Consider the following 26,372-nt stretch of genomic DNA (forward strand, 5'->3'; position numbering starts at 1 on the left):
AATTCTGTTAGAAACACCACAGAACTTTAGGTGAACAAGCCGTTTTTAAATTGGCATGACGGTTTTTCAGCATTCAGATCACCACTGAGGGTTCCAGAGAACTAAACTGGAATTTCCCTTGCCTTTTGTTCACTTCCTTCCATGCTGGTGCAAGATGCACCAAGGGAATTGAGTCTTGCCAAGTCCAGGTGTAATTTGAAGGTTTAAACGTCTGTAACTACAATGTTTATGCCACATTCAACTCCTTTAAATAACTCTGCTTGCATCATGTCTCTCAGAAGTTGACTAATCCCCAGCTTGTCATTTCTGAAGCTACTTCAAGTGCTTAATTCTGATTTATATTTTAGTTCCCTTTATTGCTCAATAATGACAAAGTTTACTGGGTGACAGTTTCCCCTTCCAAGCACTCAAGCTTACCATACAGCTGTAAACTAAATTGTTACAGGAATCCTCTAAAATATTACAGGCACCCAACATGGCTGAGTTGAATTTTCACTCAGAGCTGAGATTTGACTTTGTTATGTATTAAAATGTAGTCATTTTATCCAAATTTACTCCAAATTCAGAATGAAGCTGCTAGGAATTAGCACAGTAACATAACTCAGGTGATAGATCAGGAGTCAATTTCTTTAAAGCAATTTTTAAAATATATTCTGGTACTTTATGTCAGGTCACCCTCCTGTTCCAGAACTCCCACCAAACGAACAGACTGTTCCAAATTCCACTGGAATCAGAATTCACTGACATTAATGAAGATTTCAGGACCAGTCATGCTTTCAGCTCCTCCTAACTGAAAACATCTTCAGTAATGTGATGATTAACATCCTCCCACACAAAGTCTTCTCTCAAAGTGACTGTCATCATCCACTAGTCTCAACAGCTCGGAGGCTGAAGTTACTTTAAAAAGAGATTTTAAGAATAATAATAATAAAAAAGAAACCAACCCACACACAAGATTCTACCTGGAACAAAGCCAAGCTGCCATAAATAAAATAAGATAAAATAAATGAAATTAAATAGGAAAGGAAAGGAAAGGAAAGGAAAGGAAAGGAAAGGAAAGGAAAGGAAAGGAAAGGAAAGGAAAGGAAAGGAAAGGAAAGGAAAGGAAAGGAAAGGAAAGGAAAGGAAAGGAAAGGAAAGGAAAGAAAGGAAAGGAAAGGAAAGGAAAGGAAAGGAAAGGAAAGGAAAGGAAAGGAAAAAGGAAAGGGGAAAGGAAAGGGGAAAGGAAAGGGGAAAGGAAAGGGGAAAGGAAAGGGGAAAGGAAAGGGGAAAGGAAAGGGGAAAGGAAAGGGGAAAGGAAAGGGGAAAGGAAAGGGGAAAGGAAAGGGGAAAGGAAAGGGGAAAGGAAAGGGGAAAGGAAAGGGGAAAGGAAAAAAGGAAAGGAAAGGGAAAGGAAAAAAGGAAAGGGAAATAAAATAAAATAAAAAACAAAATAAGATAAAAATAAGAGAAAGTAAAATAAAATTAAATAAAAATAGGATTAAACAAAATAAAATAAATAAAATAAAAATAAAAAATAATATAAATAAAATAATAAAAAATGAAATTAAAAGAAAAGAAGATAAAATAAACAAAACAAAACAATTTTTTAAAAATAAAATAATTTTTTAAATAAAATAAAATAAAAATAAGATAAAATCAAGTCCAACCAACCAAACCAGGTTGCACAGTGAGCTCTCCAAGCACGGACACTTTGGAAAACCTACACGGGCACAGACCTGCTCCGCCACCTCCCGGCTCATGGCCAGCGCCAGCTGCAGCTGCAGCTCCTCCTCGCCGCTCGTCTGCGGCCGCGCCTGCTCCAGCTCCGAGGACACCCGCGGGGATGTCGCTGTGGGGACACAAAGCCAAAACCCGGCACGGTCAGCACAGCAAACTGCAGAGATGGGGGACAGCAAAGTGCAGAGATGGGGCACACATTCAGCACAGCAAACTGCAGAGATGGGGGACAGCAAAGTGCAGAGATGGGGCACAAATTCCGCCCAGCAAACTGCAGAAATGGGGCACAGATTCAGCCCAGCAAACTGCAGAAATGGGGCACAGATTCCACCCAGCAAACTGCAGAGATGGGGCACAGATTCAGCCCAGCAAACTGCAGAGACGGGCACAGATTCAGCCCAGCAAACTGCAGAGATGGGCACAGATTCAGCACAGCAAACTGCAGAAATGGGGCACAGATTCAGCACAGCAAACTGCAGAAATGGGGCACAGATTCAGCACAGCAAACTGCAGAGATGGGGCACAGATTCAGCACAGCAAACTGCAGAGATGGGCACAGGATCGTGCAGGAGATGGGGCTCAGCACATTCAGCCCAGCAAACTACAGGAAATGCTGGCACACTCTGCTCCTGCACCCCATGTTTGCTGTCAAAAGCCCCCCCCAGTTTGCAGAGCTGAATCTTCTGCCAAGGGTGAGGATGATAATTTAGCTCTGCATGGCAGTTTAGTTGCTTTAAGGGAAAAATATTCCTTAAATATTCCTTGGAAAATCCAAGTTTTTTTATAAGAAGTACCCCCCAGCTCATGCTGGAGTGTATCAGAGTTCCTGATTTAAAAATTCATTGTTGAAGGAAACATTTGTGAGTATTTCTTCCATCTTGCAGTGTCAGGAAGGATCTGCTGGGAGTGGGCCAATATCAGGGTAAAACTGGATACCACCCCACTTTTCTGTAAAATAATACAGTCTTAATGGGAAGATAAAGAACTATTCTTAACTGCTGAGCAGGCTTGGGGATAAACAAACCAGCTATTCAGACTCCAAATTTACACAAATACAGGATCATTCTCTGCTAAAGAAGAGTTTGGGGAGTGGGTTGGGGGTCTTGATTGGTTTCTGGGGTTGGTTGGGGTTTTTTGGGGTATCTCCTCCCCTCCTCTTCAATGAACAGTCAACCTTGAGAGCTAAAAGATGCAATTTCTCAACACACAAACCATCTTTTAGTGCTGTTTTCACTCCAGGAGCATGTGAAATTCCCATCCTACACCACTAGCAGGTTTAGCACTGAACAGTAATTGAACAATTTTGTGCTCACTCTCTCTCAGACAATTCCTTAGCATCCAAACCATTCACACAGAAATTCTACCTCACTTTGGCAAGGCAGTTTGTATTTAGTGGCTGGACTGATGATTAGTTTGGCAAAACATATATTGACATTTAATACATTTAATTGAATGTTTCAAACTAGTGTGTCAAGCTCCAAGAAATCAAGTTTCTTCCTACCAGGTCAGCTGGGCATGTGGAAATGAGATTGCAAGATTTGGTTTGAAAACCACTTTTTCATCACTTTAATTCTCCCAACATTTCCCAGTCTTGTCTGCCTCTCCTGAAGTTTCAGGCCAAAATGACACCACAAAACAAATGGAACTTTCTCATCCAGCAGGCCAGAAGGAAGAGAACTCTCCATAAACAAGGAATGACCTTTCCTCCTTCCCACCCCACCCCGAGGTGCCCTCCCACATCTGCTTCTAAAGACATAAACTAATTTATCACCACAATGATTCTTCCACCCTGTGCTGATCCTGAGGCTCTCAAGCCAACCTTGCTTCAATTAAGATGCTACTCATAGCTCAATTCTATTACTCTTTCACACTTTCTCATACAAAACAATTAAATTTAGCCTGGCTGATGAGTACTTACTGCTCCAACAGTCACTGCCAGGCTCTCCAATATATTACATTAAAAATATTATGATTAAAGCATGTGATAATTCCCAGCCACTCACCTAATACAGGTGATAAATTAGCACTAATTCTAATCATTCTAATCCAAAATGGATGATTTTAAACCAGGATGGAGGTGGAAACACTTCCCTTTGGGGTCCAGAGAATGTTTTCTATTTATCTTTGCCAGAAGAAGATGGAGCAGTTTATGGTTGTTAAAAACCTCCGACAGAGAAAAACTATTTCAGATAAAGGGGAAAGAATTCATGGTATAAAGTGGCCATGAATGGATCTGAGATGCAGATGGAGAGGAGCAGTTTTGCAGCAGGGATTAGAGGAGGAAAGAGTCCTAACTGGTTTAAAAACAGAGCCTGGGACACATGGGACAGCAGCAGAGTCACCTGAGAACAGATGGCACCTGGAGCAGGAGCAGGGAGGAACCTTCTGCTCTGCTGGGCTTTGAACTGTGGGGGGGAAATGGCATTTCCTGCATTTCCTGCATCCCAGCTTTCCATCCCTGAATTCCACAACAACCAAGAGCCTGATGGCAGTGACATTGGAATTGAAATTATGCAAAATGGGATTCCACTGCTCTTCCTCCCATTTCCACACAAAGGATTGCTGAGCTCACTGCCCAGTGATTCCTGCCTGGAAAAGCTGTAAAATCAGGGATTGTACCTCACTCCAAGCCTTTCCCTGGCCCTGCACTCCCAGCCAGGCTGGGAGGGCTGGCTTGGCTCTGGCAGCTCCATGAGCTCCCAGAGATCCCAAAAACAGCAGTTCTGGGATCCCCACATGGACACCAGGGGCTCACACTCACAGAGGTCATTCCTTCCCACTTCTAGGCTTTCCAGCAATCCATTCTCCTTGCTTTCATTAACTCTGAAAGGTATTTCCAGCTCCTTTTCACTTAAAATAAAAGGGGAAAATGTCCATTTGAAGTTCTTCCTTGGGCCTCAATAAAAAAACAAACGATAGGAATGTTGCTGTTTTCCATGTAAGTGTTATAAAACCATCCACATTAAAGAGTTGCCAGCACTTTTCTTTTTGAAAAGGATTAAAGGAAATTCAAAACACCATTCTTGGGAGTAACCTGACAAGTTTTAGCTAAGATTCCTAAATTCCTAAATTCCACATGGGCCTCATCCTGCTGCAAGGTCAGAATCCCCAGGATGCAGCAGAAAGGTGACAGCCTCAGGAGCAGGATGGTGGCACACAAAGCATCCCTCATCCCCAGCACATGACAGCTAACTCACATGTTTATGTAAGATGGGACTCAATAGATCAATTCTGACCTGCTAAACCCTAAACCCCAAAAATTTGGGGATCCCAGTCCCTCCAGGAGCATTTGTGGGATCTGTTCCTGCAGGGAGCACAGGGCTGGCTGCTCAAGGAAATCATCTGGAGGCTCAGTTAATCACTAAAGCAGGATTCTGCTGCACCATCTGTGCCTGGCCAGGCTGGGCCAGCTCCCAGACACAGCTATTGATAATTTCCTATATTTTGGCTCTATTAAAAGGCCTCTGTAGCTGGTTATAGATCTGGCTGAGTTAAAGTGAAATACAGGACACAGAGAGCAGAGCCTGCATTGATAATAAAAATTAGACTGTATTTTCATTCAGGATCCTGTGCTTGGGTTTTGGGGCTGGTTTTGTAATTTCTGGGATTTTTCTTTAGTCTCAGGCTTTCTAATTTGCAGGTGGAATTCTGAAGACCAGAATTCATCTCTCAGAATGAAAAGCTGCTTCCTCAAAGGTGGGCAAAACCAAAACTGACTTCAAAAACTGAAATAATATCAAGGTAAGAACTCAGAAGCCAACAGCAATTCACTTGGGAAGCAGCAGAGATCCCATCTGTCAGTCTGCCAGTGAACAAGCACTCAAATCAAATGGGATAATTTAAAAAAGGCAAATGACGGAAAGGCAAGTACAAGCTGTTTAATCTAGAAGGAATTGTGTAATCCACCTTTCCCCTGGGACTGAAGGAATCTTTCAGGTACAAGAAGAGAGCTGATAACACTGATGATTGTGACAAGGTGGAGCTGCTCAGCTCTCCTGCAGGATTCTGACTGCACTGAGCACACTGAGAGCTGCTGAAATTCATTTAACACCCAACAAATCCTTCAGGTTTGTTTTGTTGGGAGTATTTTCCTCTCAGGTGATGCCAGCCTGTGTGAATGGGCACAGTTGGATAATTCAGTGTCACTACAAAGTCTGCATGCACCAGTGGCACCTCCCACCTTCACTCTCAGCACCAGAAAAATAAATGTATGATGAGAGGATTTAATCAAGCTGTCAAATGACATCTGACAGGAGTCTGCCACATTCCTTCAACACCTCAAACTGCAGCAATTCTCCACACTGCTCAGCCAGATTCATTGCTGGGTGATATCCCCTATATTCCCTGGCTAAGATGGAAGAGCAGGGACGTGTTCCAACCTGCAGAGATGCAGAACAGATTATTAAAGAAATAATTATTAAATAAAAAGCAAGCCCTTTAAAAACAGGAGTGTTCTGAATGGAACAGGCTGCCCAGAGAAGCTGTGGCTGCCACATCCCTGCAATGTTCAAGGCTGGAGCAACCTGGGACAGTGGAAAGTGTCCCATAGCAGGGGGCTGGGACAAGATGAGCTTCAAGGTCCCTTCCAACTCAAACCATTCTGCATTTCATAAATTTCCTATTGTGTCAAAGCCAAACCAGCAATTCCTCTGAATTATTTTCTACTCCAAGCAAAAGGGGAGACAAAACAGAAACAGATGAGTGAACACAAACTTGCTGAGGCTTCACAAAACTGGTTTTAAACAACGAGTCAACTTAACGTGAATAATCACTGCAAATATTAAACTCATTAATTTAGCTACAGAAAATTGCTCCCAGAATTTTGCCAGGTTCAGGTTAAAGACCTGGCATTTCCCAAGATCCATAAAAGCCCTTCCCAGTGCGTTTTTCAGCATCTCCTCTCTCCAGCAGGTTCTGAGCACAGTGAGATGAGCTGAGCCCACCACAGGCAGTGCTGCTGAGATCAGGTCACGCCTAGCTGTGTCACTGAAACTGGGGTTTTTGTCACTGAAATTGGAGTTTGTGTCACTGAAACTGGGGTTTGTGTCACTGAAATTGGGGTTTGTGTCACTGAAATCGGGGTTTGTGTCACTGAAATCGGGGTTTGTGTCACTGAAATTGGGTTTGTCACTGAAATCGGGGTTTGTGTCACTGAAATTGGGTTTGTCACTGAAATCAGGGTTTGTGTCACTGAAATTGGGTTTGTCACTGAAATCAGGGTTTGTGTCACTGAAATTGGGTTTGTCACTGAAATCAGGGTTTGTGTCACTGAAATTGGGTTTGTCACTGAAATCGGGGTTTGTGTCACTGAAATCAGGGTTTGTGCCACTCAAAACAGGGTTTGTGTCACTGAAATTTGGTTTATCACTGAAATGAGGGTTTGTGTCACTGAAATGAGGGTTTGTGTCACTGAAATTGGGTTTGTCACTGAAATGAGGGTTTGTGTCACTGAAATTGGGTTTGTCACTGAAATTGGGTTTGTCACTGAAATTGGGGTTTGTGTCACTGAAATCAGGGTTTGTGTCACTGAAATTGGGGTTTGTGACACTGAAATCAGAGCATCCATCCCTCCCATCCCATGGACTCCATCCCATTATCTCATCCCCTCCTGGAGCACAGGGATAAAGGGAAGGATGTGAGCACAACCCAAAACAACACCTGCACATCCCAGCTTGGGCACAACAGGATTGGAACTCCTAAAAAGCATGGCCTTAGTAAACTTGGTTTTAGAACACCACCAGCAGCACCCCAGCTCAGGCTTAAGATGTCTAAATTAAGAACATCCTACTTTTCCCTGTGCAGCCATAAATCCAGAATCCTATTTAAGTGGTCACTGGCAGCTGGAGATGAAACAAGGCCAGGAACATGAGGCTGAAGTTTTTGAAACTGGGTGACAAATGTCAGGCAAAAACCCAATTATTCAGACCCAGAGGCAGATTAGGAGTGAGGGACTATTGCTCCAAAAGATTTTTAATATCTATCTTTTAATATCTATCTATCCTTTATATCCCTTCCTTTCCCCACTAAGTCTGGTTTCAGCACTACACAAGAATATTTCCTTAAGGTGAAATAAAACCTGATTTAATGCAACTCTACAGAATTGACACACTTTCCAAAATAAATAAAAATTATACATTTTGTCATGGAATATTTAGCAGCTCCTAATCTGAGCAGTGATTGTCCCTGGTATAAAGCTGGAAGATAAAACCAATTGCTCCCAGTATGTCAGAAATTGCTGACAAGATGGAGGTTGGGAGGAGCTTTATTTCTGCTTTTTGTTTTTGAGTATCTCTCATGGCTTCCATTTTCAGGTTATGAGACTGGGTAGAAAAAAAACTTTTCCAATTCACATGCCATAATGTGCTCCTGGAATTATCCAAGCACAGAGAACTTCAGGGCCAACAAAGTCATTAAGGCAAAGCTTTGGAGGGAAGGATTTTATTAAAAACCATCAAGTTGCACCATTTCATTTTGCACAGTTTCTAAAGGATTTTTAGAGATGAAATGAAAATATTCACAAGAAAACAGGGAAAAATCCCCTTATTTGCCTGCAGCAGTGAGGGATGATTGGATATCAGTCCAGAGATCCTTTTCCATCTTGAATTCCCTCTCCCTACACAGGGTATCAATACTGCTTTTATTTTGCAACAAAGGATGAATCTGGGACACAAAAACCAGCAATTCTCTAAGAAAACCCCTTGTGGACAACATCCAGCAAAAATCCAATTGTCCCCATGCAAACCTGCCCAGGTTGGGAAGCTGGAGAGGAGGAGGAGTTGGAGCAGAGTTCAGAGCAGCTGATTCAATTCCCAACAAACTGACCCAAAAAGGCTTCACTGATTTAACCAAAACTGCATTTTAGTCCCTGAAAGAGGGGACAGAGCTCCCTCACATCCACCCCAGCATCCATGGGAGTTACAGGGGGGCTGTCCTGCAGGAACCACCAAACTCTCAGCTCTTGTTTCTGCAAGAAAGCACTAAAAATGAGATTTTATAACCCAATATCCACTGAGGGATGAAACATTTCCCGGGGTGGTGCTGCCAAAAGGGTTCTGCCACTCTCCCAAACTTTATTTCCATTTGCCTGCTAAGCAGGGCTGGGCATTCAGCAAAGAGGGTGGCTGGACATTCTGAAGAGGCAAATCTCTGCTGTAGATGGCAAATCTAAAAGTCTCTGATCTCTTCTTCAAAGGCTCAGAGGAATGAAAGAGAATTTTGCCAGGATATACAGAGCAGCAACAGCATCTCAGGGATGTTCTGAGGGGACTGTTTCCCAGGAGTGAAGCAGAACTTCATTCCTTTTACAGATTTTTTTTCTGAATCCAGATTTTCAGCACAAAAGAAGGGTATTAATAATAAAAATATATATAATTTAAATATTTATTTCTTTCTAAAATTTATTTTTAATTTTTATTTATATTTAATATATATTTATTTAAATTTAAATATAATTATTTTTAAAAAAAGAACACACGGTGGATACAATCTCTTTCACTTTAAATAATGAAAAGCATATCTTCCATCAAATTTAGCAGGCTCAGGAATAACCCTACATTTATGTAACAGATTAAATGTCTGGGTTTTAATGAAACTCCTTCCTCGTTTCCTGGCATAAAGCTCTTCCCAGTTCCCCAGTATCAGAGGGACTTAGCACAGCTGTTCTGGAAGGTGCTGGTTTGCTTTGCTCCACTCAATTAAACCAGACAAAAAACACATTTAAAACTCTAAACAGACAACCTGAGAGCCACCTGCATTTCTGCTGATCCACAGTGAAAAAAAGAGTCCAGGAGAGCTGGAACTGAAGCGGGGGGAGAAAAAGCCCTGAGATTTCTAAAGCTTCTTAGGGGGTGAGGAAGGAAGAAAAAAGCTTAAGGAATCTTCACCTCCAAAGCAATCCTGCCACAGGACACACACAGGGAGCAGGAAACCCACCCTTGGAGGGGTGAGCAACAGCCAAACTCCTGCTCCCCTCCAAATTCCTACAGCAGCCCAGGAACAACTGAGGAACACGCCCTGCACGGCTCAGCCCTGCTGGAGAATCCTTGGGAGCATTCAGGATTCCAAACAATAGTTCCAGGCTTTAATTAAAGCTGGGACTGGTGGAGCAATAATTCTGTGAAAGCCAAAGTGCGCTCAGCAAAACTCAGGCACTTATTTCAGCCCAATATCAATATTTCAAGCTATTTCTAAATTAAGAATTTTTGTTGTAGTCAACAATAATTTATGCATTCGAAAAGAAAAATGTTGTTATCGTTGAGGTAACAATATACGAGTTTTTCTTTAAAAATTCACAATTTTCAAGCATGGTTATTATAGAAAAACTATATAAATATAAAAAAATATTATTACAGAAAAATTAGGATGTTTGTTATCCTTCTGCTAATTAAAAGCCAAGATCAAAGATTCTCATAGGTGGAAACCTTCACTCACAATTTTTGTACCTTCACTCACATTTTTTGTACCTTCACTCACATTTTTTGTACCCTCTATGTTAAAAAAAATTTCCTTTTGGAAGTATTTTTTTTCTGCCTGTCTCCAGAGCTTCAAACAGAGATTTTCTCCATCCTAGTTTGATTTTCTGCTATCTCCTCCTGCAAATGGCAGCAGGGCTGACCCCACTCATGGATTTATGATTAAAGAAGCACTTTGGGACACAGAACATGACAAACTTCAGATTCCTAAAGCTGGTGCTCAATGGTTGCTGCCCCCTGGCTCAGTCAGAGCCCTCCACACACTCTCAACATTCATTTAAAGAAAAGATTTCCCTTCAGAATTAGACCACAACCACTGACATTGCAGCCAAAGCAGCTTTCATCAGATCATTACTTACATTAAGGAGGATTTAGTGCCAGATCAGGCCTCCTCCTGACATGGCAGGGAGTCCCACCAAGCACTGGTGGAAAGAATTTGCTCTTCCCACATCACTGGATTCATTTTTTAAGAATGAAGTATAGTATTTAGTATTTAGGACAAACACTCACACACCCCAAATATGGGAAATTTAAATATTTAAATACAGACTTAAAGCATTCCTCCTCCAAGAACTGCTGAGTAAGCAATAAAGGAAATTTAAACAGCAAAGTATAACAGGAGCAACATAAAGTAGCAAAATTATTCAGGAAATACTTTGTATTTCTTATTTATTCTTAATCCAAGACCAGGCTGGACAGGGTTTGGAGCAACCTGGGATAGTGGAAAGTGTCCCTGAGCATGGCAGGGGGGTGGAATGAGATCAGCTTCAAATTCCCTCCCAACCCAAACCATCCTATGATTCCATCCTGACCAAAAAGAATACATCTCAAGCACTCCTTTTAAAACCAGAAGCAAACAGCAAATGCCCTTCACACCGTCCCCATCACAGCAAACACTGGAACAGGTTCACACGAGCAGCCTGGCACTGCTACCTTCGGAACTGACAGTAAACAAGGGCTTTTCAAATCGATTCCCATCACTGCACACGTCCTGTCCAAAGCAAACACTTACCCAGGCATCTGCAGAGACATCAACAGCACAGAGCAGGTCCAGAGGGAGCCCAGACCCCTGGCAGGCAGCACTGCACCCTCCCACAGGCACCACTCACTCACTCACTCCTCCCACCCCCGGGAGCAGCCCTCCAAAGAAGGGGATCTGGGGTGAGTTTGCTGTACTTACAGCCATGGTAGGATGCTGGGGACCCTCCAGACTTCCCATACTCCTGCTCTGAGTAGCTGGTGGACAGGTTGGGCTGGCTGGAGCCTCGGCCAAAGGTGATCTGGTTGCTGCCCACCCCAGTGGCCACCTGAGCCATCCTTTCTTTGGTCTTCAGGGCTTGGGCCCTCTCTGTCTTGAGGCGCTCGTCGTCCTTCAGAAGGGACACCAGCTGCTTGGACTTCTCCCTCACGTTGATGCCCTGGTCCTTCCCATCTCGATCGATGTACTGGAAATCTTTCAACGTCTGGATAGCAAAAATATTCTCTTTACACTGCTGGGCCACCCTCTCAGAGCCAGTTTTAATCAGGTAATCTAAGAGAGTCAGGGCCTTGTAGACGTGTCGCCAGTTCTTGCCGTGGTCATTGAGTCGTTTCCAGATCATGCTCATAATTTCAGAGAAGGCCACAACATTGTAGGTCAGATCTGCTATTTCAGTCATTAAGGAACTGGAAGGACCCCAGGGGTCATTTGAGGTCGCTTCCCGAACTTTTATTTCGGCCTCTGAGTAATTGTTCACAATGTTCTTCATCTGCCGTCGGATAGACGAAGTCGTCATTTTTATTTCCCTTTTTCCCAAGACAGATCCCACAACACAAACAGCAAAGGGCTAAATTTGCTCTCCCAGGAACGTTTCTGAACAGCAAAGGCTCCGGAGCAGTGGCGCGCTTGTGACACGTTCCACTACAATCATTTCCTCTCCTCAAGAGAATGACACGAGAAAATGAAAATCATGACCTGAGCGAGGAAAGAAAACAGAGCAGGTTAGTTGGCTCTGATTGTTCTGCACAGCCAGAAAGCCACACACACTCGGGAGAAATTTTCCTAGATTAATTTTTTCCTCCTCGAACTTCTTCTGATTTTGAAAACAACTTGTTCTCCTCACGAGTCACATTAAGCGTTGAAGATTAAAAACCTGAAGTGCTGAGCAAAACAAAAGCATGAAGACAATCACGCTGATACAAAGGGAAAATCTGAAAAGCAAACCAGAAACAAAGTCCAACCTGGAGATTCATTTTCCAATGTAAAGCCTACCTAGAACTTTAAATTACAGAGCTGAGGTGAAACCACATGAGGAATTCCATGTTCAGCAGGAATCTGCACCCAAACAGAACAAGCAAATTTCCAAAAATTCAACCAAGCCATTTCTGCAACCCTGGGTAAGTTTAAATCCCTTTCAGTCTCAGGACAGAGATCCTGTGGCCCAACACACTCCAATTCAAGGTGACCTTTCACAACGAGTAGATCAGAAGGAATTTTTTTGTTCCCAAATACATTTACTTTGTTTATTTAACAACACTCGGCAGATCCACACTTTCTGCTCTGTGTCTTTCACACAGCATTGAAGAATTTTTAATTCTAAGAAAATGGAATTGTGAAGGCAAAATGACTGGCAAGAAAAGGCAAGGACAAGCTGTGGAGCTGGAAAGCTGGGTCAGTTCTGGAGTTAAGGTCACTGTTGCAAGTAAACAGAAGCCTATTAAGCTGTGGAATAAATTACTGGAGCAAACTGGCAGATTGGCCATTCCATGAACACAGAGCAGCCCTGAGAGCACAAACACTGAGCAGGGACTCTGAACTGAGCTGGCCACGTCCACAGAGATGCCCATCCAGATGTCCTTTAATGTTCCTCCAAACACCCCAAGAACCAACCAGAGACACTGGGGACAATGAGAGCACAGATTTCAAACCTGACATTGTTGTAATTCTCCAAATTGCTACAGTGCCATTTCCATGCACAGATTAAACTCCCATTTCTTGGGATACACACAGCTCTTCTCCCTGAGCATTCATTTCACCTGCCACTTTATCCCTCAGCAGGTCTCAATCTTTCATCATTCCTTTCAATTCAAGATTACATTCAAATTTGACTAATTTGCTTCAATTTAGCCATCTTATTATTCCAGGCCAATCTGCTGAAGGGAATATTTGCAAGAGCACTGATCTCTGGCAGGACACTTGGCTGGGAGAGCCCTTCCCTGTGAGAACCAACATCTACTCCTAACCCCATTTCCTGTCCTTTAACCCACTGCAAATCTATGAACATTCCTGCCTTATGAAAGTTTTATTTCTTTCAAGGCCAGGGATGAGAGGCCTCCCCAAACTCTTTTTACAAGTACACTGCAGGAGCAAGTGTCTCCTCACCTGTGTGTATCTCCTCAATCATAGACAAGTTTCTTACTTTACAACTTCACAGGCTTTTGGAAAAATCATTTTAATACTTCACATGTAAAAATCCCTGAAGAATTAACCACCCTCACAACACAACTGCTTCCCCTTTCTCTCTCTTGCACCAAATCCAGCCAATTTTTCACAACAGCACAGGAAAATACTCCAAGTTTCTTAAGCTTTGCAAGTAAGAACAACCCAACCCTGGATCACTTCTGGAGCTGATTAAATGCAACCCAAAGCAGTCAAGGTCTAAAAAACAGAGCAAAGAGCCTTCATTCCCTCCCATTACAGCCCACTAGGAAAGCAGCACTTGGTTTTGGAGAAGAAACCAAAGGAAGAACTCCTTTGGAAGCTTTTCTGAGTCTGGAGGAGCACTTTGGAAAAACAATCCCAGAGCAAACACAGGAGGGAACACATTGGCTAAAGGGAAACCAGCAATTTACACACTTCCAGGAAATTCAATATTTCACTTGTTGTTCTGTAATAGACTCAAAACCCATCAATCCATCAACACTGAGGGATTCTTCACTTTCATATCTTCAGTCCTGAAAACCAAGGCCTTCCATGAGAGAAATATTAAGGTTTGTTTTTTCCTTTTCTTGATGGACACGTTTTCATCTTGCTCTACTCAAAGCCCATAAAAACCAACTTATTCTAAACCTCATGATAACACCCAGGGGATGGGTGACAGGATGGGGAGGCGCTGGAGCTGCTGCTCCCCTCACCAGTGCAGCTGTGCCAACGTTCATGGTCCTGCCCTGGCACTGGCACTGACCCAAGAGCTCTGGTTTGGTCCCTGCTTTACCCACTCTGCTCCCTCACCACACAATGGAAGCTTTCTCCCAAATTATTCCAAATCTTGCAGCACCACAACAACTTCTTTTATCATTAAACAGATCAAAAAGCCAAACATCCCAACTGCATAAAAGAGGGAGAGTTTCTAACACATTCTAACAAATTCTTACCCAGAAAGTTTAGATTTCTTTTTTTTCAGTGAATTAACTTCTCACAACAAACCACAAGGAAGCACAATGTGCTTGCAACTTCAGCAAAAATGTGAGTTTGCATTTTTAACAGCAGAGTTGCAAAGAAAGCAGAAAGTGAGACCAGTTGATTAAAGCTGTTCCTGGTTAGCAGGAAAAAGGCTTGAGCAGATTTCTGTGAAAATTAAACAGTTCAGTCTTGGGGAGCCTTCCTCATTTTTGCTCGTGGTGCCTACAAGCCATTTTCTCTGATTTTGAGGTATCTGATGTGCAAACAAGAGGGTGAAGCTTACCTGTGTTAGCAGGAGGGAACACCAAACTGGAGGGTAACACCCCTTGCCCTTCTCCCTATTCCAGCAGCTCCATCACACAAATAATTAATTCTCCTGGTGCTCTCCTACACACAATGTGCAGACAGAAGGAGTTCTTGCCTCTCATTCTCATCTCTCTCACAAGAGATGGAGCTCAGTGCATGAAATCTGCATGAGGAAACATCTTTAACTTGCTGAGACTAACACAGAACCAAGGCCAAGCCACAAAGTCCTTCATAAAGTCAGTTCAAAGCAAACAGCCCCACAAATCCACCTATAGACAGGCTTTCAGCAGAATCCATTCACACCTCTGGAATGCAAAACTCCAACCAGGATTTGTCTGCACTGATAAAATGCCCTTTGTATCAGCCTGAAGGTAAATATCTGCACAGCCCAGCTAAGCATGCACAGGAAATGTATGAAAAGCTTTTAATATCGAGCGTGGAAATTAACACTGAACATCAGGAGTTCAGCAGACATTTGCATAAAATTTTAATTAACAGTATTACAGACAACATATATCCTTAGATTAGACATTTACTGTAAGTCACATGCATGAGAAGGGAGGTTTGGAAAATAGCTATTAGCTCAGTCAGTCTGTGATCTGTATCTGCATAAAAACATCCCAGCCCTGCTGCCTCCCCTCTCGGGGGAACACACAGAGATCTGCTCTCCCTGCACCAGGCTGCCGTGGCAGAGGCAGGAGATGCTCAGGGACCTGAATCCAGGATCAATCAGGGAATTCCTGCCCATCTGCAGAGGAGCAGGCTCTGCCAGGTGCTGAGGGAGGAATCTGACAGACAGACACCAACACCACACCTGCACACACAACCCCAACCCCAACAAGAAGTCAGCTCCTATCTATGGCAAAGAAAAAGGATTCCCATTGCCTGACACTAAATTCACATCCTGCTTTTTCTGGGATAGCTCATTGTGTGTCTAAATCCAAACCCACTGTGTTGTAGGAACTCTCATTTTCCACAACCAGCTCAGAAATCAGAAAAAACCCAAGCACAAACCTTCATATAAAAATCAGGAATATAATGCAGAAAAAAGCCATTTTCCTCCTACTAAATCCACACTGCTAGACAGATTTTCCAACTTTACTAATTCTCTGATTTTTTTTTTTCTTTCTTCATAAATTATTCTCAGAGAACAACTGGATGACCAGAGGGTACCATTGCCCTGCCTGGGATAGAATATTCAACTGCAATCCCAAAACCAAACAGGAAAAGGGGCAACTGTGCATCGTGGCCACTGAGAAGAGAGAAGACACTTGGCACTGCCCAGAAAAGCCAACAAGCAGAACACTTATTAGCTCTCTCTTGCTGTTCTACAGCAGAGAAAACAGCAATTCATGGGAATAAAACAGCAAAATGAAGAGCCTGAAATTCCCATCAATGCCCTTCCTCAAGCTTCAAAATTATTTAGGAAACGAGTTACAAATACAGATTGGCAAAGGGTTTGGAGAACAGGGTTAACTCCAGATGAAAGGTTTCAGCTCCATTTTTCACAGCTTAAATGCTTGTCTTCAGGAGAGGAAATGGTTCAAAATTCAAAGTTTTGGAAGCTTTCCACTCCCTTTTACAAATGAGAGAACAAGGTCAGCTTTCACAGACAGCAGGTGGCCAAATTATTTCTTTATTTAAAGAGTTAATGCTGAAAGATAATTCTCCTTCAAATTTATGCATATTCATGAGTGCCAAGGTTTGATTCTGCGCTGGTTTTCCAGTCCTGTCTCAGCCTCACTGAGGGAAAGCAGCTCCAGCTTGAGCAGACTTTTAGCTCTAAAAGAGATTTACAGACACAAATCTGGTTCTGTTTTCCCCACAGCACCTTTTGTTGCTCCTGGTCTCCTTAAATTCCCAGGATTTGAGCTCCATGGGGAGCTCATTTCTCAGAGTGGATGGGAAGGGGGGTGAGGAGCAAATCTCTGACCTGCCTCACACAGCAGCACCACCTGGCCACGTCCTTTTGGGACCTGCCAACCACAGCTGCTGGGCCTTTGTCACCCCAGAACCCCTGGCTTTTTTGGGGTTTTGTCCCCCCAGCTCCCCTGGCCTTTGAGGGGCTTTGTCCTCACAGCTCCCCTGGCCTTTGTGGGGTTTTGTCACCCCCAGTTCCACCAGCCTTTGTGGGGTTTTGTCACCCCCAGCTACCCTGGCCTTTGTGGGGTTTTGTCACCCCCAGTTCCACCAGCCTTTTTGGGGTTTTGTCACCCCAGCTCCCCCGGCCCTTGTGGGGCTTTGTCCCCCCAGCTCTGTTGGCACTTGTGGGGTTTTGTCACCCTCAGCTCCCCTGTCCTTTGTGGGGTTTTGTCCCCTCAGCTCCCCTGTCCTTTGTGGGGTTTTGTCACCCTCAGCTCCCCTGTCCTTTGTGGGGTTTTGTCACCCCCAGCTCTGTTGGCACTTTTGGGGTTTTGTCACCCTCAGCTCCCCTGTCCCTTGTGGGGTTTTGTCCCCCCAGCTCCCCAGTCCTTTGTGGGGTTTTGTCCCCCCAGCTCCCCAGTCCTTTGTGGGGTTTTGTCACCCCCAGCCCCCCGGCCCTTGCAGCTGGAATCATGGCCAGCAGGGCAGTAAATGTGCCCTGAAGGGCTGGGACAGGGGACAGCTCTGCCAGACCTGCAGATCAGCACCACGACCCAAATCCGACCCGCACCGGGAGCTAATTTTAGGATTACAAGCTTTGACAACAGCTCTTTAAAAATAACACATTCCTCCTTCTCCAGCCAGGTCAGGTGTCACCCACAGTGCCACCTGCATGTTTGTAGGCTTGATGTGCTTTTTTTGTATTTGTTCACTTATTAATTTTTAAAGAATATTTAATTTTTTTTTTTTGTTTAAGAGGTTATTGATCAATCTAAATTGGCTGATTGGTTTTCTATGATAAGATAACACTAAAAGACTGCAGAATACTAAGACTATATTTAAGACTAAATACTTGGGAGAAATAGAAAAATGAAAGATGGACCCACAAGGGGTGGTTTTAGATTATTGGCTTTAAGGCATCTACAGCATGGGTGGCTAAAGCTGATAGACCAAGAAACTCTTATATTGTCATTAAAATACAATATAATGTATTGTAATTAGGAAACAGTTAACTTCTGATTGTGATGGTGTGAATTACAACATCTGTATTGTCTCACCCTTTTCATGAGACTGAAAATGGAATAAAAGTTTTTAAAACACCTCTCAGTTACCCCATCTCTGGGTCAGGAAAAGGGCACTGTCTGACATGGGCACATCTCAGTTTATTCTGCATGCAGCAGGTGTGCAGTGAATATCAGAATATTGCAGAATTACACACCAGGGTGAGGTCAGGCCATTACACACTGAAGCAGAAATGCCAAATGCAAATTAATCCAACAGGGCAGTGAAAATCCCTCCCCAAACTCCCTAAAGGAATTTGTTCTCTGGGGATTACCTGCTTCAAGGAAAGCATTTCATCTGTTTTCTCACAAATTGAGTAGAAAAAAAAAAAGAGAGACCACCCAATGTGTGTCTTGTCAACCTGAAATAAATTCAGCTTACCCAATATACCTGAATTGTATTTTCAACTCAATTAAGGGCAGAAGGAGCTTCTCTCCTTTCACATTTTCCTTTTGGAAGGAAAGAGGATACCCAATACTCTTGCCAGAGGATGTGCCTCAGAATCTATTACTAATTAGAAAAGTCCAGCCTTGTCACTTAGGCTGTTATGGGGCGACAGGCACCTGCTGAAATCAGCCTGAACTCAGGAAGAACTGCAAAAAATATAAATGTCAGCTTCCTTCTTTAATCCCCAGTGTTTTCCTACAGAACTGCAATATTTAAAATTCGTGTTCACCTAAATGTGTGCTCATGTCTCAGACTCCACATTTTGGGGATGTATTTTGGGAAGATACCTGCTACTTAAAATTACCTGATGATTTCATTAACGAAATTGATTTTGCACTTTTATTAACATGAAGCAAACATCACCAAGTGCAGTTTCTCCCATCCTCCTACACACACCAGACATGAAACCACATTAATACACTCACTAGGCCAGAGGCAAATGCTCACCATGACAAAGATTAGGGGGGAAAAACACTTCAACTCTCCATGTTACTACTGGCAGAAGCTGAAGGATTAATACTTTTATTTTATGATATAGATTTCTAAGGAAAAGGATTGTTCAAGAAGTACAAGATGCCAAGAAATACCTGTCCATACATCCAAACACTATTTTTTCCATTTTAATTAAGTGTGCTTCCTGCCAGCACAAACTACAAGCCTGCAAAGAAAACAGAGATTGATTTAATATCCTACTTACATTCATCAATGTCCATTCACGGCATAAAATTACAAGTGCCTTCCCTCACAGCCACCAGATTTTGCACAATCATCTTGAAAAGTCACCACAATGTCTTAATTCAGCTATCAGAGCAAACGTCAGATTGCTTTAAACCTCAGAAATTCAGGTCCATGAGCTGTCTGCCCATGAGTTAAGGTGAAAATCCTTCCCTGGGAGGGTGGGGAGGCTCCCAGAGAAGCTGGGGCTGCTCCCGGATCCCTGGCAGTGCCCAAGGCCAGGCTGGATGGGGCCTGGAGCAGCCTGGGACAGGGGAAGGTGTCCCTGCCATGGCAGGGGTGGCACTGCATGGGCTTTAAGGTCCCTTCCAACCCAAACCATTGTGGGATTCTGGGAATAAATTGCTGTGAGACTGCAAAGTAGGAAACTCATCCCAAAACCCTCCCTGCAGGAAGGTTCTGGCCCAAGGCCAGGGTTCCAGAGCAGGATCTGCTGCTCAGAGGAGAGGTGAGGATGGGATTCCCCAGCTCCTGCCTCTCCACCCTGCCCCACAGCAGGAACAGCCCCAGTGCCTGACCCCACACACAACACGGGGCAGGCAGGGCTGGGGCTATCACACACCACACCACCCGACCCATTAATGCCAAGGGCACTCCAATTACTCCAAAGAACACCCCAAACAAGGGGAGCACCAGGCATTTCACCAGCAGCCTCCAGTTACAGCTCACAGGGCCAAGCTGCTCTTGGGGAGCTCAAACTGGAGGTGGAGTTGATGGTTCAGCTTTGGGACTTGGTGAATGTGCAAGGACTGCAGGCTGGGGTTCTGGGAAATCTCCTTTTCCTGCCTAGGGACAAAGCAATTCCACACTCCAGGAGGAAATTCGGTTTTTCACTCTCCAAATTACCAAACTTCACAAAATCTTACCCTGCCCTTTTCCCACCCCAGTTTTAGCTCTGTCCTGCAACACCAAATGTTCAGCTTTCCTCTGACTGCTCCATATCTCCCTCCTATCTTTTCATACTGCACACACCACAGTTTCCAAAATCCCTCCCAAACCAACCCCCCTCTCTCCCTCTTCCTCTCAGACCTGTCTAACGTGTCCAGCACCTCCCCCTGGCAGGGGCAATTCCAGAGCAGAGGTCCCAGCTGTGCCACCAGCAGCCTGGATCTACACTGGATTCTGGCTCCCAGGAAACAGAACTCAAGAATAATGAATAATATAAAAATAATTCTCTTTGGTCAACTTCTGTGGTGCCCCAGTTCCTGATTCTGAGCTGTACTTTTAAGTTCAGCTTTGATGGAAGTGAATCACTTAAAGATTTTTTTTTTAAATATGAGCACATTTGACATAAGGATTTTGCCTCATTTTACTGGTTCAAACTTTCCAATTCCTTCATTCATGCCCAAAACAAGAGTCATCCTTGTTGTAATAAATAAAATATTTGTTATTATTGCATTATGATTTGGTTGATTTTTGTGGAATTAAGAACAAATAAACCGGTTTGAAAATGCCAGTGAATCCCACATTCTCCTATGCAGATATACAGAAATTTTCAGCTGTCAGCATAACAATTCCTCAAGTTTTCTGAATCCATCCTCCAGCAGTAAAACTCTACCTACTCTTTTATCTGTTCTGGATATTTAGACGGAAAATGATTTGAGTGGGAGGCAGCTTGTTCGTTTCAAAGAGGATGACAAAGACTTGTTACTCAAAAGCATCTGTGCCTGTTCCTTCATTAAAGGTCATTTTCTTCCAGTCAGCTCTGCTGAGAACATCTCCTACCCCTCAGCTCTGATACCCTGCAAGGAGCAGCTGGACCATGGCCTTGGGATTCCAGATATCTCCTAAGGAACCCACATGGAAAAGGCAATACCCACCTCTGTTTCCAAAGCAGTGATTGTGGCTTGGGATATGTTGAATAAAATGCAAGAAATCCCTGCTGTAGCTCTGCTCCTCCCTGTCCCTCCCAGAGCTGCCTGGTGATTCTTGTTTTGACCATTGTTTTCATGCAAGTCATTAAAAACATTCCCATTTAAAGCAGAACACAAAAGTGGCTTAAAAACTCACCCACTCCATTTTCTCTTTTTTTTTTTTTTTTTCAAGAGCTTTCCACCTAGTCCAAATGCACAGAAGAAATTCTGGCCCATTAACATCCATCAGGGAGCAGTAATGAATTCATCAATATTGCTCCAATCCGTGGGCACTGTGCTGAATCATTTGGTAACTACATCTGCAGCAGGAAGGGCTCACCCAACCCTCCCCTCCCTGAAGAAGGAAAAATTAATTTATTGAGATCTCCCTCAGCTCTGGTGTCCCTCTGCATGGGGCTGCTGGTGCCTCTCCACACCAGGATTCCCAGAGCATCAAACCCTCCATGTCCTCCCTTGCAAGGAGCTTTCAGGGCTCTTTCTTTCTAGAAATGATACAAAGATTTTGTTTTTCCCTGCTTTTTAATGTACAGTGCAAATATGTTAAGCCTTAAATTGAGTATTTAATTTGCAAAGAAAAAAAAACCCAACAAAATCCCCTCCACACCACACTGAACTCTGATTTTATTTTTGTGTCAAGAAGTTTCCCCAACAGCAAAAGTTCTAAGCATAAGAAAAGCTAAAAAGCTCCCAAAATCAGCCAGTCTTAAAAGAAAATAATTAGCAAGTAACATGGAAGTTCAGCTGCCAAAAGAAAGCCCATACCTGTGGCTGGAGAACAACAGTATTAAGTTACTGCTCTCACAACAAAGGAAAAGGAATTTATTCTTGAAAAAAAATAAATCAGCCTTAATGACATAAACAAAATTATCCTTAAATGTACATTGGGAAGGACCCTGCCTGCATTGCCCTGCCCAGGGATGCCAAGGCTGGTGGGCTCTGCACTTTTCCTTCTCTCCAAGTCCTTTCCTTGTGTTTACACTCTCAGCTCTAATGGTGTCTCTAATTAACCCCAGAATAATTAGGGTTTGTTAAGGTAGCCCTTCCAGAGCAAGCACAGCCAAGTGAGGTCTCAGCACTCTGCTGCCTTAACCCAGAACATACACTCACACATGTGGCTGCACATCCTCAACTCCCACGGCTTCATTCAATTAATACTATTAAATCTTTAATGCTTGCCTTCAAAGGCTCTTCTTTAATTTTTAATAGCTCTCATAGGTGAGCACCAATGTTTTAAGTCTTTCTGCTATATTTTAAATAAACTCCTCTTTTCTTGCCACTTTGATGTTTGCCTTTCTGACAAACCCCTGCTCTGTGAAGCTGCTGTGACTCTGTTTTGTGTGCAAGGATGACATTACAAGCTCCAAACGCTATGTTAATCACCGAGCTGGAATCTGGGATTTTTTTAATTCCTCTCACCTGCCCTCTGGGCTGGGAGTTGGCACCAGAACAGCTTTCATCCACACAATGAAAGCCAGGAGGAGAGGGCAGGCAGCTGGAGGGAGGGGGCTCTGATTTGCATCTGTTTAGCATGGAGGCGGCAGGCGGGGCTAAATTCTCTTGTACGCGGCTTTCCCATGCAGGGAGAGAATGCCAAAGTCACCGTATTGTATTTAAATAGTTAAAATAGAAGTTTTGACAAAAGACTGGTCAAGCTGGATGGAAGAAGAAGCCTTGCGGCATCTAAAGGCACATCCATTTCACACACTAATGGGCACTGAATGTGTTTTTAATTCTCCCCTTCTCTCACTCCAAATTACCTTGAGACCCCTCTTCACCTTGCTCCTCTGCCCCGTTTCTAAATTTTCAATTTGTGAGACAAGAGATAAAGCTCTGACAGAACATTTGAGGTCTTTCTGTAAAGCATAAACTACAACAAAAACAGAAAAAAAAAAAACCAAAACAAACCAGCACAGACTTTCCTCCTCCTTTAAAGTTTATTTTTCTTCTAAATAAAAAAAAAGAAAACCCTTCTTAAAATAAAACTAAAAATCAGCATTTTCAGGGCCAGGAAAAGGCACTATAGCATTATATACACTATCCAAGCTGACACAAAAAAGCAGAGATTAAAAGCCTGGCTGGAAGCCAAAGCATCCAGACACAATTTTGCACAAAGCATAGAGAACAAAAGTGTTCCTGCATCCAGGATGTTGGAGCGTGTTCCCGGCACTCACACCTGAAAGCAAACAGCACCAAAAACCAGGATCCCCCCAGACCAACAGGTCCCTCAACCCCAGAGTAAAGATGTGCTCACACTCTGCTTGATCCAGAGCATCCCCTGCAGAACAAACCCCCCCATAAAGCAAATTAAAAACAGAATAATAAAGACAAGCTACAAAACTCTCCTGCTGCTCCTCACTCCTCTCCATTTCAGCAGAGCACTCCCCAAAATTCCCAATCTCCAGCATAAAACACGTCCTGACTTTTAAAGCCATGTGTTATGATGAAATTAAATATCCACAGCCACTACTGGTTGGCAGACAGACACCAAAATGGCAATTGCAGCACTCAGTGTGTTTAAAGCAGCAGGCCAGGCAAAAGCAGATTATTACTAGGTAGTCAAACGTAAGAAAGAGCCAGACATTTCAGTCTGGCTCACAAAGGGGTCAGCGATTTGTAAATTTTAAACACAACACTTAAGCAGTTTTGCAGACTAAAAAATCCTTTGATGATTTACTTCAGTGCTTCTCTGCAATAAACCAGTTTAAAAGTGATTTTGCTGTACTGGAACTTTTATACTTCAGCTTCTATACAAGAATTCTGAAATCCAAGTCAAACCAATTATAAACATTCCTGTATTTTATTTCCTTATTAAAGCTTCCCAAGAGAACCAGTAAACATATAAACATAAATATATTTCACAGGAGTCACCCAAGTACCAATAAAATCTTCAGAAAGCAGCAGCTTTGCTGAAAAAGTATGAAATACCACAATCATAGCCTGGTGCAAGGACAGTCATGCTGTTCTTCTGAGCAGCAGGTAGAAATTTCTGCCTTAAAACTATGCACAAATTGAAAATATTCTCCAAAATTACAGTACTAAATATTGATTTCTGATCTGTATTTGTATATTCCTAAGAAAAGCAGTCTGTGTCACCTATGCTGTTTATCTGAAAACATTCCAACAGAGGCATTATCTTGACTTTCTGAGAAACTCTTCTAAATTGGTAGACAAAGTTTAACTTCATGAACTCTGCTCAACAACAGCAGCAAAATATAGTAACACTTCTCATAGGTAATAAGCATTCCATCCTTCAAAAAAAAAAATCACTGCAAGCAGCAGAACACTGCAAGAAGCAATCAAACCCCTGCAATAAGGCAGGATGGGCTCAGAAGGCAAATATTTCATTAGATAATACAACAGAGGGGAGTCTGTGCTTTCCAGTGGTCATTAGAGAAAGAGTTTTCATCAAATAATTAAATACCTGGGCAGGGGCATTTTAAAGATGCATCAGATCTTCCCTGGATGTGAATATTGAGGGTAATCAGGAACCTCTAACCAGACATTACCAGTCACAACCCAGCAATGGCACAAAATGGGAGGATGTTTCTCTGATTAATTAAGTGAATAATTAAAAATATTCAAGTTGTGTTTTTCAGCTAGCAATTGCAGTGCTTTCCTTACGTGCAGCACGTGGCAGAGCACACTGTGCTTGACCATCCCCACCAGAGAACAGGCATGTTAGAACAGCTCTGCAGATAAGGATTAATTAATGATCTTCAATTCTGGCTGATTTCATAGGTTAGAGCAAACATCTCTGCCTTACTGCTGTTGTCACAAGCCTCATCCCTGTCCAAACAGAGCTGAAAGTCAGTAGGAAAGCAGCTTCAGCAGCAATTGGGTCAACAGATTTGGCTGAAGGAATCCTCATCACTAAAAAGAAAGAAATAAATAAAAATCAGAATGACAATACCGAGGTGGTGCTTGGGGTCTGCTCATCCCCACGAGGAACCTCCTGGAACAGAATTCCCACCTAGAGGGAAAAATGTCTGAGGGATTCTTTGTGCTGCCATCTCAGGGGAGAAGTTACCTTTAAAAAGATTTTGTTTGGTCTCTCCCTGAGGAATATCAGAACTGTCTGTATCAGTTCTTTCAGTGGGGTTTGTCCCACAAAGGTTTTACTCGTGAACTGCACAGCTCTTACACCAGCGAGCAATTTACTCGTGCAATTACTCCCAGTGGACCCAGAGGAACTGTGTGAGAAAGAAGGAGCTTTGCCAACCTAAAGGTTGCACAATCAGGGGGCAAAAAACTTCAACCAAACCAGGGAGGGGGGTAAATTGCAACTGACAAAAACTACAATCAAGAAATAGCTGGTGACAGATTGTTATTTAAGTACAAGGAAGTGATTTAAACAGGAGCAGTTGTAATAAGATTATACGATTCTCTATTAAGATTCTTAAAATGTCTTTGTTCTAGCAAAGCTCTGAGAAGACCATTGCCCTTGCAAAGGTTCAGAAACTACTAAATTGATGTTAAGTCTAGAAATTAATATGATTTGGCAGAATAAAGATAAAAATGTAAGAGAACATCCCAGCCATCATTAGTATTTTTCCCTAGCAGGGGTACCAGGTCTGTTGTAGCATTTCTTGGTGGCAAAACTCAAACCCATCCAACAGAAGTAGGGAGCTGGCTCTGCCTGGGTTTCTGCTTTTAAATAATGAAAACTCCCAGGTGGATTGTAGAAGCCATCACGTTATGTAAGTGACATCTCCAGAAGGGCAGGGGAGTCTCTATGAGGTTATACAGGAGAGAGATTGAATCAGTGTCTGGCTGCTGGATTTTAGCCATGACCCCCAGACTCCACCATGAATTTTAGTAAATTGTTCTAAAACTCCAGTCCCCAAAATTGGCCATAACTCCTGCAATACTGAAAAGCAAACAAGGCAAGGGAGTCCTCAGATTTCTGTCTGCTAGGGTGAACATAAAACATCTCTAACTAAGGTGTCTGGCATGGCTTTAAACTCATAAGCGGCTTTGAACTTTCAAAACAATAATTTATTACTTAATTTGTATGAGTATTGTTCACTGAGTGCTGCATTCTGAGAAACAAAAAAGCCTCAAAGAGCCAGGAGAAACAGCACAGAGGCCTTCTCCTGCCTGGGCCACCCTCCAAACTCTCCTGGACCTCATGACCATTTAGGATTTATTGTATGGTGACATGAGAGGCTCAGGCACTGCAAACAACGTGGTAAAACAGCTCTGGGAGGAGAGGCAGGAGCAGGGGGGAAGGAAAAGAAAGAACAGGGTGGAAGGAAAGGAAGGAGCAGGGTGGAAGGAAAGGAAGGAACATGGTGG

At 43.1% G+C, this 26,372-nt stretch overlaps 1 protein-coding gene across 3 annotated transcripts in view; it reads right to left on the reverse strand.

Annotated features, from left to right (window-relative positions):
- Nucleotides 1-26,372, reverse strand: part of EPN2 (epsin 2) — a 43,217-nt gene that overhangs the window by 12,211 nt on the left and 4,634 nt on the right. The window contains exons 1-3 of one of the 3 annotated variants that reach the window (XM_059484086.1): nucleotides 24,841-24,906; nucleotides 11,371-12,144; nucleotides 1,719-1,831 (exon numbers count right to left, since the gene is read on the reverse strand). In XM_059484086.1, the coding sequence (XP_059340069.1) occupies nucleotides 1,719-1,831; nucleotides 11,371-11,965 (708 nt within the window). In that variant the 5' untranslated portion in view covers nucleotides 11,966-12,144; nucleotides 24,841-24,906. Of the gene's footprint in view, nucleotides 1-1,718; nucleotides 1,832-11,370; nucleotides 12,145-14,854; nucleotides 14,875-24,840; nucleotides 24,907-26,372 lie in introns of those variants that run through there. The other 2 variants (XM_059484087.1, XM_059484085.1) reach the window with 2 other exon arrangements.

The sequence above is a fragment of the Ammospiza nelsoni genome, chromosome 17 (genome assembly GCF_027579445.1).
Source record: "Ammospiza nelsoni isolate bAmmNel1 chromosome 17, bAmmNel1.pri, whole genome shotgun sequence".
In the NCBI taxonomy this organism is placed as follows: domain Eukaryota; kingdom Metazoa; phylum Chordata; class Aves; order Passeriformes; family Passerellidae; genus Ammospiza; species Ammospiza nelsoni.